At 43.1% G+C, this 16,930-nt stretch overlaps 1 protein-coding gene across 1 annotated transcript in view; it reads right to left on the bottom strand.

Annotated features, from left to right (window-relative positions):
- Positions 1–6,372: 6,372 nt before the first annotated feature.
- Positions 6,373–16,930, bottom strand: part of ALDH2 (aldehyde dehydrogenase 2 family member) — a 29,690-nt gene continuing 19,132 nt past the window's right edge. The window contains exons 8-13 of the mRNA XM_027124601.1: positions 16,062–16,164; positions 15,274–15,458; positions 12,739–12,903; positions 10,740–10,897; positions 9,006–9,120; positions 6,373–6,797 (exon numbers count right to left, since the gene is read on the bottom strand). Coding sequence (XP_026980402.1) covers positions 6,765–6,797; positions 9,006–9,120; positions 10,740–10,897; positions 12,739–12,903; positions 15,274–15,458; positions 16,062–16,164 — 759 coding nt within the window. The 3' untranslated portion in view covers positions 6,373–6,764. The remainder of the gene's footprint in view (positions 6,798–9,005; positions 9,121–10,739; positions 10,898–12,738; positions 12,904–15,273; positions 15,459–16,061; positions 16,165–16,930) is intronic.

Below are 16,930 nucleotides of genomic sequence, written 5' to 3'. Positions count from 1 at the left end.
CATCACCTGGCACTTAGTAGATACACAGTAAATACTTCTTCCTGGGGCCACCAGATTGGGAGCTAGGGGTATATTTCACTGAACATTTATTAACCCTTTTCAGAAAAGGGTTAATAAAATCAATGTAAATGAATATCAGTTCCCTTTTATTCTTCACAAAAGAGCTGAGTGAGAACTGGATGTTACTGTAGGGATCGTGAGGAAATGGAGGCCCAGAGGTAATGTGGCTAATTTTTTTAAATTAAGGTAAAACTCACATAAAATTGACCATTTTAAAGTAAACAATTCAGTGACATTCAGTACATTCACAGTGTTGTGCAACTATCACCTCTATCTAGTTTGAAAATGTTTTCATCATCCCCAAAGGAAACCCATATCTATTATCCATCCCCTTTCCTCCTTTCCCCAGCCCCTGGCAACTACCAATCTACTTTCTGTCTCTATGGATTTACCTATTCTGAACATTTCATAAACATGGAATCAGACAATATGTGGCCTTTTATGTTCAGCTTCTTTCACTTAGCATCATGTTTTTGAGGTTCATCTATATTATAGCATGTATCAGTGCTTCATTACTTCTTTATGGTTGAATAATATTTCATTATGTGAATGGACCACATTTTGTTTATCCATTCATCTGTTGATAGACATTTGGGTTGTTTCCGCCTTTTGGCTATTATGAATAGTACTGCTGTGCACATTCGTAAACAAGTTTTTGTTGGAGTCCCTGTTTTCAGTTATTCTGGGTATGTGACCCTGGCCTCTTGATTCTCTCATTGCATTTGCCTGCTAGGTATTGCCCATATACAGTTTTGTTGTATGTAACACCATGTTTTGTTTTGTTTTGCTTGTTTTAACCATTTTTAAAATTGAAGTATAGTTAATTTACAATGTTGTGTTCCAGGTATACAGAAAAGTGATTCAGTTATATATATATTATATATAATCTTTTTCAGATTCATTTCCATTATAGGTTATTACAAGATTTTGAATATAGTTCCCTGTGCTATACAGTAGGTCCTTGCTTATCTGTTTTATATATAGTAGTGTGTATATGTTAATCCAAAACTCCTAATTTATCTCCCCGCCCCCCACTATACTCTTTAGTAACCATAAGTTTGTGAGTCTTTTTCTGTTTTGTAAATAAAATCATTTGTGTAACACCATCTTTGAAAGACACCAGCCTGGTAGGTCTAGCCTATCAGCTCTCGGAGAGGATAACACTGTAGCTGTACTTATTGACCACGAGGTGGCGCCTAGACTTAGAAAACACCTCATCAGCTCGGTTCTCAGGGCTGCGTAGTTCCTTGTGTTCCTTATTCAGCCATTTCCTCTTGGGCACTGGGCAAGGCTAAAGGCAGAAACAGCAGCTTTACACCCAATACTCCTGTGACTGACCCATATCCAAATACCCAGAGAGATTAGGTTATAACCTGAGATCTTTTTGCTTAGATAGCTAGTGTTCTAACTGGTTTGTCACTAAAGCACAAGGAGATTAATGTGTCTAGGATGTCAGAATCAACATTATACACATTTCTTAATAGCTAGCATTTCCTTTGTTATTTGTCAGTTTGAAAAACAGATTCTCTTACAATTACAATGAGTCTAATTCACAGGGACTGGGGGCAAGAAACATTACATTCCTCTGTTTTCTCCAATTCACCCCAACAGGGGTTTTGGCAACACTGAAATATTAAAAGGTCGGCAGTAACTCGGGAAACTCTCCAATCTCTGTGTCTTCTCCTTCAGGTAAGAGCACCAGTATTCTTTGGGGGATCCATCCCTCCCTCATTTTCAGCCTAGATGGACTAGAGGGGACTCCAGTCCTGGCCACAAGTATGGACCATTATGACTCAGGTCTAAGTGAATCATCACATCTCAACCCTCTGGCCACAGTGACTGGTTGAGGGAGGGGCAGGATGTCACATCAGCTGGACCAATTAGCATGAACCTCTTTGCTGGGGCTAGCAAAAAGGGACTTTCTCCTAGCCAGTGGACTTGAGTCTGGCTGGGTGTGAGATGAGTGCTGTTGAGGTCAGTTGGCTCTTCTAAGGATCCAGACCCACCAGAACCAAAATGGGTATGGTCTAAAAATGAAGCCCACCTGGCAGAGGTGGAGCCAAGAGATGGAAACTTTTTGAACTTCTGAATCAAGCCATGGCCAAAGCTGAGATGTCAGGATTTTGGAATATAGGAACCATTTTTTTACACTGGTTTGAATTTGGTTTTCTGACACTTGCAACTAAAATATTCTTAAGTAATACACTGTCTGTTCAGAAAATCTTCCCAGTACTCTCACCCTACATCATGAGATTTGGATTAAATTGGTGGTAAGGTTAGCCATAGGAGAGGCATCACCCAAAATTTTGAGGGTACTGTTTCACATCATGGTAGGGATTGCTATTTGCCTCCCCAAATCCATTTTCCTTTTCTTCTTTAGAATTAAGAACTTCAGTTTTAGCTAGGCACGCTGATCCCTGGCTAAAAAGACAATATTCCTTATCCTTCTTTGCAGCTAGTTGTGGCCATGTATCTTAATTTTGTCCAAAGACATATAAATGGAAGTTTTGTGGGCAACCTCTGGGAAGTTGCCTTATAGAGAAAAGTGTCCCACCTTCCTTTGTCCTTTTTACCATCCTACTCCCTGGAATGTTGATGTGATGGCTGGAATGTTAGCAGCCATATTAAACCTTGAGGATGAGGGTCATACTCTAGGGATAATGGAACATTGAAATAGTAGGATCCCAGGTTGCTTAAAGACTTTGTGGAATCACATTAATAGCCCTTAACTGCCCAACTTTGGACTTCTTTTACTTGAGAGAGAAATAAACTTTTATCCTTATTTTAGTTGTTATTTTTGCCTGAGAAATGTGGACTGGGAACAAAATCAAGGAGTGGAAGAGTCAGAACCTTGTAACTCAGTGAAAGAGACACCAAACTAGGTAATATAATGCTAGTTTTGCCTCTATAGTTCCTAATTCACTGTTCCTTGTAACCAGTAAAACAAAACATTAAAAGTGTTTTTATTATGATTAACAAAATAAATATTACATTAAAAAATGTGTTTAGTGCATGGAGGGTGACAAAGCCCCCAACACTGTAATCCCACAATCTGGGAGTGTCTAGTCATTTTATTGTGACACTTCACTTTAGTGCAATCGCTTGTTTCATTATCTCCACAGCTAGACTAAGCATTGGGAGCCAGTAATGTCACCAGCATTACTCCCTGAGGAAGCAGTTACCTAGCACAGTACCTAGCCTATGATAAGTGCTACTTAAGACTTCCTGAAACAAGGAATAGATAAATGAATGGAAAAAAGGTAAAATTTTAAAAATCTAAAAAAATTGCCAGAATGATTTGTTAACACATTGCTGCAAAGGGATGGTAATCTCAGGTCCTCCCATTTATCTCCTCCAAGTTGGCTTGGGCAGTTCCCAAATCTTGTCAGAGAAGCAGTGAACCGAAGGCTATGAATTTGTTCAGTCTGAACTGCTGGAGGGAGACTCTTGGCGCTGGGATGTACAAGAAATCCTGTTTCCCAAAGTAAGTTTTGCCCACCAGTGGTGTTACTGAGATGACTTCAGGTGGTACAAAGGCAAACTTTGTCTTAATGATTACATATTTGTAAATTATCCAAAACTTACAAATATGGCCAAGAAGATAAATGCATGTCCTTTCAAAGTCATGCCTAACCCCATTTCACAGGCCCACCCAATGATTTTCTCATTTTCTAGGACAAGGGTCAGCAAGCTACGGCCAGGAAACCAAATCCAGTCCGTGGCCGATTTTTGTACGGCCCTCGAGCTAAGAATGTTGGGTTTTCCCCCATTTTTAAAGGACTAAAAACCAAAAAAGAAAATGTGACAGAGATGTTATGTACCCTGAAAAGCCTAACATGTTTATCACCTTGGCCTTTTACAGAAAAAGCTTGTCAACTCTGCCCTAGGAGATCGAAGCATTGTTTGAATTTGCTGTTAACTAATTAAGAGCTCACTCTGTGAAGTGACCTATAATTTATATATAGATTTATGTCCAGTACAGCTGCAAATGATTTCTATCTGGTAAAAACAAAATGCTCATGGTTAGTTACTGTTTCTTGCTTTCTAGGACATTAACCAGTTTTGTATCTAACCTAGCAATTTTTTTTTTAATTAATTTATTTTTATATATTTTATTTTTGCCTGTGTTGGGTCTTCGTTGCTGCAAAAACCTTTATTAAAATGCCCACAAACGGCCAGTTCCTCAATGATTTTTGAACCTGATTCATCATCTTTTCTTTTTAATTGAAGTATAGTTGATTTACCATGTTGTGTTAGTTTCTGGTGTTCAGCAAAGTGATTCAGTTATATATATTCTTTTTCATATTCTTTTCCATTACGGTTTATTACAAGATATTGAATATAGTTCTTTGTGCTATACAGTAGGACTTTGTTGTTTATCCGCTTCATCATCTTATTAATTAATGAGTAAAATCTTTGACCTGTGTTCATCTTATATTCACATAGGAGTCATGTTTTTAACTTCTGAAAATCAGACTTTGACATGCATTTATTATTGCTTAGGGTAAATATTTAGCAGATAATAGTGGTACTCCCATTTACATAAAGGGCATAAATTATAGGCTCAAACCTTCAAGAATTTAACTTCTGGCAAGAAGCCTAGAAAGCAAGTAAAATACATGAGTATTGTCTAGGGAGCATCCTTCCCTGCCTGCAGTCAGCAGGGGCCTTTCTTATCCTTCCATGATGTCATTACCTGATCGCTCTCATTGTCAATATCTGGCATCTATATTATATTATAATCATCACTTTTGAGACTCTGTTCCCCTCACCAGATCCTGAGCTTCTAGATAGTGTCTTACAAGTCTTATTCGTCTTTGCATTGCCAGTGCCTAGCACTCAGTAACCTCCCAGTAAGTGTTTATGATGGACGCATGTGTGAGGGGCGTGACCTTTTCTTCCACCGGGCCCAGCTTAGGCCAGGCATCCCCTTTTGCACTCTCAGAACACCCTCTTCCTGTTATATCCCTATGTTTAATGCCTCTCTCCCCAGGTAGATGCAAGTGCCATGAGGACAGGGACAGACGTTTCAGTTGACCTGGTGCCACTGCACACCACCTTAAGCCTAAGAAGCTGCAGAGAAAATGGGAGAACGGGGGTGAGCTCAAAGCTCTGCCCTTTGCAGCTCGGTTCACGTGTAATGGCACTGTTGCTGCTGCTCATCATCAAAGCTAAAATACAGAATCATTTCTTGAAGCAACGTCAACTGGAATATCCCATTACTGCTGACTGGTCATAAAATCCTTGTCTCCTCAATGAGGTACACTTATTTCAGCTATAGAATGATTAATTTGTATACATACATATATAAGATCTAAAAGATTAGCTTTACTTGTATTTCATTATTTTAAATTTAGTAACATTGTTTCATCTTTTTTATAATGTCTTCTATTTATGGCAGTTAAATGCTGTTCTTTTTTAGGTATTGCAGTAAGGTATTTTTCAAAATTTTTATCTAAATAAGGGTCAGTTTAAAGAAAAAAGTAAATGATAGTACAGGTATATGCATATATGACAAAAATTGAGAAGTGCTATTCAAAGAAGTCCAATTAGTCTCCAGTGGAATAGGGATCGCCTATCAAGATGTGGCTTAGCCTCAGTGAAATAAAGCCAGGGGTCAACCAGTGAGCTCCATCACTCCCTGACACTGTCTGCAAATATTATACAGGTGTTTTTTCCTCAGGAAAGGATCAAACTTTGCCTCAAATTCTTAAAGGAATCTGTGACCCAAATGTGATCACTCACAAACTACTACTGTGATTCAATTCTTTTTGCTCCAATTCCATTGCTCACTAAGGAATCTTCTGATTCCTAATTTACTAATAATACTGATTTTTGCCAGGTCCCTTGACTAAAGTAAGGCAGTGTTCTTGATACAAGATTCAAAAGGTCCGGCTATTGGAAATACAGACCTCACTTAAAGTGAGTAAATTGACATCTGGATTTCAAATTAATCTCTTATGAAACTGGTCCAGCAGGAATCTGTCTCATTTGTTCTGACCAAGTTTTTGAACTTAAAACACTGAGAACCAACCTTGGGTGTCAAGCGTGTGTTTCCTGGTTTACCTCCCTCTCTCTGAGGGCAGGGGCTGGGAGTCTTGTGTAGGTGTCGTCCTCAGTGTGTCGTACAGGGCCCACCACACATGGGCAGGCCGGAAACATCTGTTAACTACGTGCAGGAAACAAAGGCTATTTATCCACAGTAGGGGATGGGTGACAGTTGTTTACAATGTGACATACACACAGAGGGGACAACATATCTATGTGACAGCATCTCCTTGGGTTGAGATGGAGGAAGAGTTACCTAAAAAGTGAAAAGCAGCACTGTTTTTAATGAGTTTTAGTCCAGAATACAAAGAAAGGTGCTAGTTGCTACTTCAAAGATGGAACAGTGGTAAACAATGGCTTTTTCTTCCCCCATTAAGGCAAGTTACAGAAGGAATGGATGAGATATTTGAATCTATCTTTGAAAGATCACCCTGAAAGCTAGTAGTATTGTTGCAGTTTAAAAGGCTTTCCATATACCCTTTGTCCCACACCCACCCTATTTATTGATTCAAATTCTGGAACTTTCTTGATCCAAGAGATTTTTCTGGCAGAATTTCTCTTTTGAGACCTTTAGCATGCAACGGTCATTTTTCTTGGTTTTGTTGCTTATCTCCTTGAACTTTCCATCACTGGATGAGTAAAGCCAGCATGGTTCTTTATGAGTTCTTCTGAGGAACTTTGACTGTGACCTGTAAGAGGGGTGCAGAGAAGCTGTTAAATCTTCATGCTTCCCTTTGGTCTGCAGGCCCCCTCAGCTGGGTGCTGCCTGAGCTATAAACAGAAGGGCTTTCCTGACTTCTAACATCTCGATGGCCAGTGGCCAATCCCAGCAACCGCTAGGGCTGTGTTCTGCATGAGATCACACTCTGCCTCCCCTTGACCTAGTCATTCTCAACCGGGGACAGCTGTGCCCCCCAGAGAACAGTGGGCAATGTCTGGAGACATTTTTGATTGTCACAGTTGGGGGGAGGGTTGCTACAGGCATCTAATGGGCAAAAGTCAGGGATGCTACTCAACATCCTACGCTGCACAGGACAGCCCCACCACAAAGAATTATCCAACCCCAAGTGTCCACAGTTCCAAGGCTGAGAGACCCTGACCGAGATCCGTATGTTCCTCCACAAGAATCAGAGCCAGGAAAAGATAATGTGCTCAAGCTCACAGGTGTCTCAGTGTGTTAGGGGGAAGGTTCCAGATTCAGATGGATATGGGGTTGAATCCCATCGTTCCCCGCTACTGGGCAAGTGCTTCACCTCTGTGTGACTCGTTCCCTCATCTGTAAAATGGGGTAACAGCAATATCTCTTTCATGGGGCTGTTGTGAGCATTAAATGATGTAACATACATAAGACAGTCTAGCACAGATCCTGGCACAAAGTAAACTTTCAGTAAAAATAAAAAGAAATTTTGTCATCAGTCCCCCTTGCAAACTTGACTTCTGAGACCTTTAGCATGCAACAGTCATTTTTGTTAGTGAATGGTAACACAAAAATCCTTATTTTTGTTAGTGTTATCATCCGAGTTCCTAAAGCTCAAAATACGGGACTTTTTTAACAGGACTCTTTATCCTGAGCACCAAGCACAGTGTGGATGCTGGGCTGAATCAGCTTCGCCCCCTTCACCCACATCCTCTAACCCTCCTAAGCCATCAAGTCCTGCCATTTCTTCAAAAGCCTTCTCGAGTTCTCCCCAACATCTCATTTCCTGAGGGCTCCAGCATTCGCAGCTTACAGTTGGATTCCTCCACAAATCACCTCAACTCAAGCCTCTCCTTTTCAGGCTCTTCCACTGCCCTCCAGTCAATCCTTAAATACTGCAGTTCCTTGGGGCTCAGTCCTAGGCCTCCCTCCTCCCTCACTCCATACCTAAATAATCTCCTCCATAACTTTGATGAACAGTTATAGGCTAATGACATCTCAATGTCAATTGAGATCTAATGACATCTCAATGTCAATATCAAATCTGGGTCTCACCTCTTGTATATGATGGAAACATTTCAATAAACAAGTAAACATGTTTACTTTATTCCAGTGATCTTCTTGAGAGCTTAGGTTGTATTTATTAGAGTTTCACGCTATATAGTATATACTGAATGAAGACCACTGTTTACGTTTTCTTGCTCTGTTCCCCCTTTCTCATCCTGCTCCCATCGCCGCCCCTCACCCCCAGGCTGGTTTGCTTGCCCTGTGCCCATTTCTCTTTTCTTAAAATATCATTGTGAGTATGTTTCCTGGTTAAATTATAATTAGTATTCATTGTAGACAGAAAATCATTTTTACCTTAGTATCTTTCTTTCCTGTCTTTTTTCACTTTGATAAAGATATCTGAGTATCTGTATATGGGCATATACAGTTTTAAAGTTGGGCTTATACTGCATATATCACTTTGTATCCTCCTTTTTTACTTTAAAGGATAAGCATTTTTCACATCAAATATTCTACAAAAATACTTTAACAGCTACTTAATATTCCATAATTTATTGGGCATTTAGGTTACATCTGATTTTTCCCTGTTGGAGAATGCTGTGATGGCTATTTAGGGAAGTAAAGCTTTCTTTCTATTTCTGCTTAGTTCTTCAGGATTGCAGAAGCAAAGGATACGCCCCTTGATATCTAATGCCTCGTAGCTTGATTCTTATTAGAAGTTTTTCCTCGCTGCTTCAGCCCACTGGGATCTTTGCCTCCTCTCAGGTTTTACAGAACTCAGTGTATAACAAAGCCCAGCAAAGGACTGTGTAGGCATAGTGGTGGTCAAGTCCCTACTTATTCCTCATGAGACACAGCAGAGACTGGGTCTTTACCCTCTTTGGTAGCTTCCATGGCTTAAAACAAGAAACTAGCAGTCAATACTGATGGACCCCAGCACGAGGGAGAGGGCTGAGAAGGTGCCCATACTCACAGTTTTCACTTCAGTGTATGCCTGCAGCCCATACTCTCCCAGCTCCCGGCCGCTCCCAGACAGCTTGTAGCCACCAAACGGTGACTGGGCCCCAAACACATCATAGCAGTTGACCCTATAATTTAAGATGAGATTTCAGAAGTAACTTTTGGGGTGGAGGATAAGCATCATACCCCTCAGACCTCCTGTATTGTTCTAAAATCTTATTGAGAAAAAAAATGGATGGGTAGAACCCTACTAATAGCTAGCTATATAGAAGTCAAAAGCAGGCCACATGAAATAAAGCCATAAGTCATCTCATCCTTCCCATTTCAATGAATCATTTTTGCTAATTGGGTATTAAGCTTTTTGGGGCAATTTTTTTTAATTATTAAATTTTAACTGAATTTAAAACTCACCACTTTAAAGGTGCTTTATAGTACATTCAGTGCTTTATAATATATTCACAATGTTGTGCAACCATTACCTCTATATAATTCCAGAACATTTATCACCCCAGAAAGAAACCCTATACCCAATAAGCAGTTACTCCCCATTCCCCCCCCTCCTCCAGCCTCTGGCAGCCCCTAATCTACTTTCTCTCTCTATGGATTTGTCTATTCTGGGCATGTCATATAATGGAATCATATAATATGTGACCTTCTGTGTCTGGCTTATTTCATTTAGTATTGTTTTCCATGTTGTAGCAGGTTATCAGTACTTCATTTCTTTTTATGGCTGAATATTCCATCGCACAGATAAACCACATTTTGTGTATCCATTCATCAGTTGATGGACATTTAGGTTATTTCCACCTTTTGACTATTGTGACTAATCTATGAACATTCAGATACACTTTTTTGTGTGGATGTATGTTTTTTTTCTCTTGGGTATGTACCCAGGAGTGGAATTGCTGGGTCCTATGATAATTCTATGTTTAACTTATTGAGAACTGCCAGACTTTTCTAGTGGCTGCAACATTTTACATTCCCACCAGCTATGTGTAAGGGTTCCAGTTTCTCCACATCCTAACCAACACCTGGTATTTTCTGTTTTTTAAATTACAGCCATTGGAGCTTCCCTGGTGGCACAGTGGTTAAGAATCCGCCTGCCAGTGCAGGAGACATGGGTTCAAGCCCTGATCCAGGATGATCCCACATGCCACGGAGCAACTAAGCCCGTGCGCCACAACTACTGAGCCTGCGCTCTAGAGCCCGCAAGCCACAACTACTGAAGCCCACATGACTAGAGCCCGTGCTTCACAACAAGAGAAGCCACCACAATGAGAAGCCCGCGCACCACAACAAAGAGTAGCCCCCACTTGCTGCAACCAGAGAAAAGCCCACGTGCAGCAACAAAGACCCAACACAGCCAAAAATAAAATAATTTTTTTTTAAAAATTAAAAATAAATAAATTACAGCCATCCTAGTGGGTGTGCCATAGGTGCTAAGCTTTTAAGACCAGTGTTTACATAGATGTGGGCCCTCAGCTCTGGTCTCCTGCTCTTGTTACAGCTTGGTAAGGAGCCCCAGTCATCCATCTGCTTGCCCAAGAACAGCTGCATGGGCATATGCACCGGAGGGAAGTTTCATCTGGAGGAGAGGGGGAAGGACATCCCCATCTGCTATACCACACCCTGACCCAGGAGGAACTAAGCCCGGCACCCCAATTCTGGGATGTGAGTAGTGGATTCCAGAAGACCCTGGCTTGGGGATCTCTACCTGGGTTGCGAGAGGCTGCTGGGAGGCACTTACCACACGGTGCCAGCCTGGAGGGCTTGGGACAGATAATTGGCCTTGTCCAAGTCCTTTGTGAAGACAGCTGCAGCCAGCCCATACTTGGAATTGTTGGCTCTCCCAACGACTTCCTCTATGGTCTTGAACTTCAGAATCTGCATCACTGGCCCAAAGATCTGGGGTTAGAGAGCACAATGGGTGGGTGGGGCAGACACGGAACCACCTGTTACCCAGCTTTCCACAGCACTGAACAGATGATTCCAGATGTGGTAGCAAGCCTCCAGACACACCCTAACAGTTCCAGAGGGAGAAGACAGCTCTCACACTCACTGGAATACAAAGGGAAGGAAGCTAAGGGGACTGGTTACCTTCTGTGTGCCATGGACCTTACATACCTTATCTTATTTCTAAACAGTCCTGTGAGGTAGGGGCTTGCACTGACAGGTCACATGGAAATTTAGTTTCAAAGAATTTCAGTCAGTCATTCAACAAGGCACACACTAGATGCTGAAGAAAAAGCTATGAACAAAATAGGGTCTCTGATCTCAAGATGTTCTGAGTTTATCTTATACTTTCCCTGCCCTATTTCTGAGCCATTTCTTCAAGGCATCCTGGTTCCTTTTAGTGGGCTTTAGTGGGCTTCAGAAACCAAAACATGGGAGCTAGGCGTGCTTGTTGCGGTTGGGGTGTGGCTGCTCTCAGCCCTATCAGGGGAGAGACCCCGGGGAACAGATCCTGATGTAATCAAGTGATTGGCATGTGACCGTGACAAGTGGTGGGAGCCCAGAGGAGCTACCTGGCCTGAGTGATGGGAGGCAGGGGATCAGGGAAGGCCTCGAGAGGTGACAGTCAAGCTGTGACACCACACGAGCAGAAACTGGCCAAACCAGAGTGAGGATGAGGAGCAGGGAGGAGGGAAATGGAGTTCCAGTCACCGGCACACGCAGCACCCATTCTTACAACATCCCATTCTCCACTAAAGAAACTAGGACTTCTTGAAGAAATCACTGATTCTAGGACTGGGTGGAGAGTGTCAAGACGGAGGTGCGAGAAGACTGCCAGGAGCCCATCATGGTTGGAGCGAGGATTGCGAGACGGGGCATCTTGCACTTCGGGCACTAGCAAAGCAAAGGCAGCCCCTGCCCTTCTAGAAAATGGATATTTTCCATTTCCATCAAGATTAAAAAAAAAAAATAGCATCGAAGTAGTCATGATGGGAAAAGAGGCAGAACTCTGTTGTACTCTCTTACCCTGATTTTGCATTTTAATATTATTTTATTTTGAATTATCCATGAAAGGGGGTGGCAGTATAATGTTTTCCCTGCATAGGGCCGCTAAAGGGCTTCATCCTGCTGGGGGAAGTGGAGTGAGTCTGAATCCACAAGGGCAGAGTACACACGTCGGATACCCCTGGATCTCCAGTGTCTGTAGAGCACCTTGCACATAGTAGGAATTCAAAAATTATTTGTGGTAAGGGATATGGAGATATATATATACGTATAGCTGATTCACTTTGTTATAGAGCAGAAACTAACACACCATTGTAAAGCAATTATACTCCAATAAAGATGTTAAAAAAAAATTTTGTGAAATGAACGAATGAATGAGATGGAGTTGCTGCCCTACGTTCGTAATCAGTGCCAAGGGGGAGAGAAGATCAAGGGACTCTCGCCATGTGGGGAAGTCAGCCCTTTGATCTAGTCCAGTGTCTGCTTACACGAAGGCCATGAGAAGGGCTGGGAAGAGTCATTCCTTTAACTCACAGCTCGCAGGGAGCAGAACACAAAGGACCTGTAGGCTCTGCTGGGGAATTCAGACTTTCTCCCCAACCACTGGCAGCCATAAGAGACTGAAGAGGAGAGGCACAAGATCAGAAGTGAATTGCAAATCATTTGTCTTATGCATAGAGCCAGGATTTGGCCCAAGGCCAGCGGATGGGTCCTGGGTCAAGATGCTGGACTGAACTGTCCGCTTCTCCTCCTAGGAACATTCCCTCGAGCGCTGGACGCATGCTAACCTCCTCCTTTGCGATGGTCATGCCATCCTGCACGTCTCCAAACACGGTGGGCTGGATGAAGTAGCCACGGTCAGCAGCCGCCCCTCCACCACACAGCAGCTTCGCCCCCTCCTCCTTCCCAGATTTGATGTAGCCAAGGACCTTCTTAAACTGAGTCTCATCCACCTGAGGGAGAAGGAGCCCAGAGTTACAGAGATGCTACAGCCATACCTCTCCCAGCTTCAGGCTTAGAACCACACAGGCAAGAAGCCAACTGGGAAATGGCCAGATCATGAATAAGCAAGGCCCAAAACAAGAATAGATTCCACCAAACTCATTAGCCCTCAAAGAAATGAATATCAAGCCTACTGTTTTTGTTTTTCAAGTATGAGATTACTAAAAATTTTAAATAGTAAGAAAATACATTGATACCAAGGGTATGCTGCATACTCTGTAATATTCATACATTATTAGAAGGACTGATACAACATTATAGGTCAATTACACCTCAATTTAAAAAAAAAGAGAAAGGACTGTAAGCTGGTACAGCTCTTCGGGCAAATGGCTTATTAATATCAGACAAAAAATTAGATGTTCATATCCTCTGACCCAGCTATTTAACTTCTAGGAATTTATTCTACATGTGACAAAGGGACCTGAACAAGGATAGTCACTGGGGAACATCTTACAGAAGCAAGAAGTGGAAACAATCCCAAGTATGCATCAGTAGAGGAGCTGGTTAATATGGCACACCCATATGTTGGCAACATTAACAACAGACCTGTCCACAGACATACACAGAATGACAGCTTAAGATGTTCCGTAAAGAGGGGGGAAGCTTGTAGGATGATATATATTATATGACCCTACTTTTGCTAAAACAAACATGCCAAAATGTAACTCTGTGTGTATGTGGTTACCTATGAGGAATGGACATGAAGGGGACAAGGGGATCTTATTTTTTACTTTAAACTCTTTTTTATGAAGTTTTTAATACAAATTTGTATTACCTTAATAATTATATAGCTACAAACCACAAAGAAAAATGAGAGAAAAAAAGACGCTGGGATTCACAGCAGCACTATTCACAATAGCTAAAAAGTAGAAACAACCCAAGGGTCTATCAGCAGATGAATGGATAAAGAAAATGTGGCCTATCCATTCAGTAGCATATTATTCAGCCAGGAAAAGTAATGAGCCATCAAGTCACAAAAAGACATAGAGGAAACTTAAAATTACATTGCTAAGTAAAAGAAGGCAATCTGGGGGAAAAAGAAAGGAAAAGAGGAAGAAGCCTAATCTGAAAAGGCTACAGACTATATGATTCCAACTATATGACATTCTGGAAAAGACAAAACTATAGAGACAGTAAAAAGATCAGTGGTTCAAGGGTTAGGGGGAGGGAGGAATGAACTGGTGGAGCACAGGAGATTTTTAGGGCACTGAAACTATTCTGTGTGATACCGTAATCATGGGTACATGTCTTGATTCATTTGTCAAAACCCACAGAATGTACAACACCAGGAGTGAACTCTAATGTAAACTACGGACTTCATTTAATAATCATATATCAATACTGGCTCATCAAATTATAACAAACGTATCACACCAATGCAAGATATTAATAATAGGAGAAACTAGAGGATGGGGAGGTTAGGGGATATATGGGAACTCTGTACTTTCTGCTCATTTTTCTAAAAGAATAGAATCTATTAATTAAAAAAAAAAAGGCTGCCTTGGCCAGCACTGGAGCCTGGGGAGTAGACACAAGGAACGCAGACATCCCCAGGACAATGAAGCCTGCAGAGACGCCCCTGTTGGCCCCAGAAGTGGGCTCAGGGCCGCGTGCAAGGGATTTGTGGGAGGAAGCATCCCTGACCCAGTGGATTCCTCATCCCTGGAAGGAGGAGGCTGGAGAAGGCCAGCACAGGGCCCTGTGGAGAGTGAGCCCAAGACAGGCTGGGTCTAAGGCCAATGCTGGAAAAAGGATCAGGATGTGATGGGGTGAGGCACTGTGTTTCCTTTTGTTATAATTATTATTGACTGTATTTTTATTAGTTAAAATGAATACATGCTCACTGTAAAAAAAAAAAAATTTTTTTTAAATTTTAAATCAAACAGCTCAGAAGAGTATAAAGTGAAATGAAGTCCCTCTGCTACAACAGCCCTCCGCCCTCCTCCCAGACGTAACTGCGATTAACAACAGGTATGTGTGTGTCTTTCTGGTAGATGCATTTATATGGATGGCCAAGGTCCAGGAAACATGCATTCCCTTTCTCACAGCCATTCCTCATATTTATTATGTGTATGTAATTTACAAAGGGCTTTCCATTATTAATTTCCACTTCACGGCCACTCTGTGAGTTACGAAGGACAGGCTTTATGGATGAGAGAATGGTGGCTCGGAGAGAGCATGTGGCTTCCCAAGGGCACACAGCTGGTACCTGGCAGAGCTGAGACTTGAAGCCAGGCCTGCCGGATTCAGAGTCCAAGGCCCTTTCCGCTTCTCCATGGTGGCTCCGGACACCGAGACCTGCGTGCAACCACTGGGCTTACCTGCGGCCCCTGCTCAGTCCGGCTGTCAAAGGGGTTCCCGACCACACGAGACCTGGCCCGGGCAACACTCCGCTCCACAAACTCGGTGTAAACGTCCTCCTGCACAAAGGTCCGGGAGCCTGCACAGCAGCACTGGCCCTGGTTGAAGAACAGGGCGAAGTGGGCCTGCTCCACAGCCCAGTCCACTGCGGAGGCAGAAGGCAACCATAAGAAGAGGATAAGGAGGAGCCTGGCCCCAGTGGCTGCTACCCTTAACCCGTTAACACTACCAACAGCGTTCATGCCTGCTGGGTGCCAGACTCTGTGTGGGAACAAGGCAGGGCCGATCGCTCCCTTCTCTGAGTGTGGAGACCAAGTGGCAGATAGACACGAAGGACAGTGGTCATCACCCACTATGGTAACAGAGCCAAGGGCGGCTGGAGGACCAAACCAGCTGGCCTATGGCCATCAGGGCAGACTCCCTCAAGGAGGACGAATCTGGGAGCACCTCAGCAGGACCAGGAAAAAGGATGTGATGGAGGAAAAGTAGTCTAATCTGAAAGCAGGCTGCATTCTTGTGCAAGTGAGTAGCTCAGCCTGGCTGGATTACAGGGAGCAGAGAGGAGAAAGGCTGGGGGAGAGGCCACATCGTGTAGGCCACAGGGCCATGCTGAGGAATCTTACTTTCATCCTGAGGCCCTGGGGGCAGAAACCAATCCGAGGGATGCTGAGGATTGCGGAACTGAGTGGAACCACAGAATACAGAGCCAGCGGCAGGTTGATATCAGACCTCCCCCCTGAAAACTTACTGTCAGCATCTGACATGATGATATTGGGACTCTTTCCTCCTAGCTCCAGGGTCACTCTCTTGAGGTTACTGTTCCCCGCAGCAGTCTGGATTAGGTGGCCAACCTACAGGGAAGCGGGAACAGAGACAAACTCAGCAGAGGAAAACAAAACCAAATGTTCTCAGACACACAGAACAGAAGCCCCCGCAACCTGAGGGAGTAGCTGGACTACAAGAGACCTGGAGAATTTCACCAAATCTGGCCATTCACTTACCATCACTGCCCCATCCTCTGAGCTCGTAGGATGACAATGTCAGTAACGACACGAGCAGGGTCATTGCTGTGTGGCTTCTACACACTCAGCACCACCTACATACCAGACACTGTGCTAAGTGTTTTGTGTGCATTAAGTTCAACCCTCACAACAACCTCAGAGGTAGGGCCGACTCTTTCCCTTGATATAGAAATGTGGGAGCTATAGCTCAGAGTGGTCAAGTCACTTGCCCAAAGTCACACAGTAAATGTGGAGTCAGAATTCACATTTGGGCAAACTGCATCCAGCACCAGTTCAGACCTGCTATCCTGCCTCATTCTCACAGTGTTTTAAATGGTATCTCCTGGCACAGGGCAAGGATGGGGTGCTTCTCACCTCCATATTCCAAGAGCCTGGCACAAAGAACCCCTGTGCTTATCTGTTGAATGAGCACACATACCGCGGTCAAGAAACCATCCCATCTGACTTCCCTGGTGGTACAGTGGTTAAGAATCCGTCTGTCAATGCAGGGGGACACGGGTACGAGCCCTGGTCCAGAAAGATCCCACATGCCGCGGAGCAACTAAGCCCATGTGCCACAACTACTGAAGCCCGCGCGCCTAGAGCCCGCGAGCCA

Source organism: Aethalodelphis obliquidens, unplaced genomic scaffold, assembly GCF_003676395.1.
Source record: "Aethalodelphis obliquidens isolate GAN/ISIS:26980383/991018 unplaced genomic scaffold, ASM367639v1 scaffold28, whole genome shotgun sequence".
NCBI classification, from domain to species: Eukaryota; Metazoa; Chordata; class Mammalia; order Artiodactyla; family Delphinidae; genus Aethalodelphis; species Aethalodelphis obliquidens.
Note: the sequence above shows the minus strand (reverse complement) of the source record. Positions and strands in the feature narration are given on the sequence as shown.